Source organism: Geospiza fortis, unplaced genomic scaffold (genome assembly GCF_000277835.1).
Source record: "Geospiza fortis unplaced genomic scaffold, GeoFor_1.0 scaffold80, whole genome shotgun sequence".
NCBI classification, from domain to species: domain Eukaryota; kingdom Metazoa; phylum Chordata; class Aves; order Passeriformes; family Thraupidae; genus Geospiza; species Geospiza fortis.
This window is the reverse complement of record NW_005054551.1, coordinates 540,501-544,454: the sequence shown is the minus strand read 5'-3', so window position 1 is coordinate 544,454 and position 3,954 is coordinate 540,501. Positions and strand designations below refer to the sequence as shown.

General features: G+C 55.5%; 1 protein-coding gene across 1 annotated transcript in view; it reads left to right on the top strand.

Moving 5' to 3' along the window:
- Positions 1-3,660: 3,660 nt before the first annotated feature.
- ARRDC2 (arrestin domain containing 2) overlaps positions 3,661-3,954 on the top strand; it is a 5,033-nt gene continuing 4,739 nt past the window's right edge. Inside the window, exon 1 of the mRNA XM_031064049.1 lies at positions 3,661-3,684. Coding sequence (XP_030919909.1) covers positions 3,661-3,684 — 24 coding nt within the window. The remainder of the gene's footprint in view (positions 3,685-3,954) is intronic.

The following is a 3,954-nucleotide window of genomic DNA, read 5'->3' as shown; positions in this document are numbered from 1 at the left end:
TGGCCTGGTTGCCCTGCCCTGGAGATGGCTGTAGGATTTATGCTGAGGGCATTTCAATGTGTCAGTGGCCAAGTGCAACCCAGAGAGTGGTGCCAGCCCAATCTGGCAAATGTAGATGCTACAGGAATAAACTGGAGGGATGGAAAGTGGACCTGAATTGGCTTGTTGGAGGTTTTCCTGTCTCTAGAATGTACTGGGAAGGTAATTTTCTCTATTTCTGGACAACTGTGCCATGCCATCTGCTCCAAACACCTGCACTGCTCTGGAGTTTGTGTCTTTTGGCAGCAGCTCTCCCATGCTGTGCCTAAGGATGTCCCCTTGGCAGCTGCACCTCTACAAAGTGTCCAAATTACAATTAATCCCTTCTCCAGCAGTGAAGCTCCTGAAAAGTTGGTCATGCAGTTCTTGGCCTGTGTCCCATTAGCTCTGAGGTGACAGGGTGAGTTTTATCCCCCATTATCCCTGCAGGGAATGTCTGTAGGGAAGCCACAAGCTGCTGCCAGCACGTTTGGATTCTGCTGCTGGGACTGTGTGCTCCAGGAGCCCCTGGAGCCATGTGGGGAAGGGCACTTGGCCAAGGGCTGCGGGAATTGCAGGAGCTGCTCACAGGCACCCTGCACACCTGCAGCTCAGAGCTGATGGCTCCTGGCCCTCCCTGACTGCACAGGGACTGTCTGGAGGGCAGAGAGCCTCACCAGAACTTAAATTTTATTGTCTCTGTCTGCACACAGATTCCTTTTCTGCCGTGTGAGAGGGACACGTGTGATCACCAGGGTGTTTTATGGGAATAAACAGCAGGGAGGGGCTGTCCTGCAGCCAAAATAACTTCCTTAGGATCCTGCTGTCCCCTGTTCTGTCCCCAACAGCAGCGTGAGGGCCTTCGTGATGTCAGCTGGTGAGAAACGTGCCACCATCCGACAGTCAGGCCCTGTGACTGCTCCTTTCTTGTTGCTTCTCCACGAGATCAGCTGTGTCTGCGTGGTGTTTAAAAAAACGCAGGTTTTGTCATGGTAACGAGGCAGTGCAGAGGAGGGAAGCTGGGCGCAGATAAGCGCCCTCCCTTCTGCTCTCCCCTCAGCTGAGTTTATCTGCAGTTTCCTGGCAGGGTGGTGAGTGCTGGCACTGGGGTGCTGTGCTGAGAGACAAGAAAAATGTGTGCAAGGAGGATGTTCAGGCAGGGCCTTTAAACGTGTGTTGTGTAATCATCTGAGAGAGGGAGCAGGGGGAGAGGACAAGACGGGGTTAATGGGCAAAGGCAGCACAAGGAGAGCCCTGGACTCTTCTGTGTTACATGACGGGAGGATAGGAAACATAAATAATTGTTGTGCAGTGATCTTTTCTCTCTGAGGATCCTGCAGCAGTTCCCAAAGGTGTAGTTCCTGCCCTGGTGAGAGGCAAACATCCAGAAGCCATTTTATTTTCATGAAGACATCCAGGAGAGTTCTGGCATCAGGGCTCTCCTTCCTTTGTAGGGTAGCCTCAAGCAGCACCTTAATCCTTGGCCCTACACAGCAGTCCCAAATCTGGCAGGGATGGGGCTGGTTCCTCAGCCTGGCAGCACGTGCTTGTGCCAGGCTCTGCACTGTCCCATCTCACCCCCACCCTGGGCTGCTGCCTTCCCCATTTACCTGCTGCATTCCCTCCTCGTGTGACTCCGAGAGCCACCAGGTCGCAGCAGCGGGTCAGGGAAGGTGCAGCCCCCCATGAGGCGGGCAGGCTGTGAGCTCCTGCTGGGAGCAGCTCCAGCCTGGCCAGACTCTAGATGGGGCTGAAGAGTTGGAGATGATGCCCTGAGTGCTGTGCCCGGCCTGGCTGGGCTTGCCTTGGGCGCCTGAAAGGAAAGCCCTTGGCTGTGCTCCCCACCTGGGGATGGCAGGAGAGAGGAGAGACCCTGTCTGGGTGTGGGGGTCCCAGAGGGTCAGCGAGGCCCTGGCACAGTGAGGGACAGCTGAGGGCATCGCGTGCGATGGGAGGGAGGTTTGGTGTGGTTTGGTTGGGTTTGGTTTGCAGGGATCTGCATCTCGTGGGCGAGGGCTGAGTCACAGCCCAGGGGTGTGTGCCGGGAGGAGGAGGAGGAGGATGCCAAGCAAAGAGAGGGGCCCAGCCAAGGCTCCAGCCCCTCTCAAGAGCCTCCCCACCTCTCATGTCACTGCAGAGACACCAGGCTCTTTCCCAGAGCTGGTGTCACCAGTGAACTCGTGCTGTGACGTGCCTTCCTTCCTCCTTTCCCTCTCCCTCGGAGCTTTTGCTATGATTCATGTTTGCCTGTGGCAGCAAATGGCCGTGCACATAAAACAAACCACAGTCCCCTTCCCCTGGGGAGGCAGACAATTCCAGTCCAGCCTTGGAAACAGCTAAAAGCAGTGGCAGGCTTCAGCCCAGCTCATTTTTTCAGAGGCTGTGATCAGCAAAGCTCAGCACAGCAGGTCCTGCCCGGCATGGCTGGGAGCAACTCAAAAATCCCCAAAACTCAGGCAGCCAAGTGCTGAGTAACGTTTTTAATGCCTGTTCTGTCTCATCCCTGGCCTGTGCTGGGGGTGCAGGGCTCTGGTGCTCCATACACATGACATTCATCCCCAAAATAGAAGTTTCTAAGGCTGCATTAACCCTTTTGGGGGGCACAGATTCCTTTCTCCTCCCTTTTACAACATCTCAGAGTGCTGCTGATGGTGATGTCCCCCCCGGGAACCAGCAGTTCCCACTTTCCACACTTTCACCCCAGCTGAGCACCAGCACGGAGAGAGTCCCTGGGCTGTTCCTGCCTATGCAGGTGGAATTTGTCACTGGATTTGGGACACCAATCCCAGCAGGATCTGGTGGAAAACTGGCACTCGCCTGGTTAACAAGCGCAGGGAAGAGGATTGCTCACCCTGTCGTTGCACAAGCTGAACCCCAGCCAGTTCTTGATTTCTTAGAACTGAGTGATGTCCCAGGCATCCCCGCGTGTGTCAGGAGCCCAGATCCAGCTGTGGCCGGTTCCCAGCCCTGGGAATGGCTCCTGGGCAGGGAAGGATGTGGGTCAGGGTGGGGTGTGGCCCTCGGCTCTGGCCTGGGGGCACTGCAAGGAGAGAGGAATCCCCCTGGCCACAGCCCACTGGGAACGGGGATTCTGGACAAAGATGGGTGGGATGTCAGGGTTGGAGCTGCAGGGGGAGTTTGAGGGGCAAGGATGGGGAATTTGAGGGGCAAGGATAAAAGCTGGTGAGGGAGCTTGAGGGGCAAGGATGGGAGGAGATTTGGAGGACAAGGATGAAGGTGGAGGGGAAATTTAGGGGGCAAGGATAGAAATTAAAGGAGGGCTTGGAGGTCAAGGATGGGGATTTTGATGGGCAAGAACAGGGATTTTGAGGGGCAAGGATGGGGGTTTTGGGGGGCAAGGTTAGGAGCTGGAAAGGAGTTTGGGGGAACAAGGATGAAGGTGGAAGGGAAATTTAGGGGGCAAAGATGGAAATTAGAGGAGGGCTTGGAGGTCAAGGACAGGGATTTTGAGGGGCAAGGTCAGGAGCTGGAAAGGAGTTTGAGAGGCAAGAATGGGGGGTGGAAGGGGATTTTGAGTGTCAATAGGAGCTGGAAGGGAGTTTTGGGATGCAAGGATGGAGTTGGAGGGGAAATTTGAGGGGAAGGGGCAAGGATGGAATTGAAGGAGGGGAAGGGGCAAGGATGGAAGGGAAATTTGTGGAGCAAGTACAGAAGCTAGAGAAGGGTTTGGGGGCAAGGATGGGAGCTGGAAGGGGATTTTGAGGGTCAAGAATAGGAGCTGGAAGGGAGTTTTAGGGAGCAAGGATGGAGTTGGAGGGGAAATTTGCGGGGGGGCAAGGATGGAGCTAGAAGGGAAATTTGCAGGGGGGCAAGGATGGAGCTAGAAGGGAAATTTGTGGGGCAAGCACAGAAGCTAGAGAAGGGTTTGGGGACAAGGATGGGAGCTGCAGGGAGCCTTGGGGGGCACTGACCGGC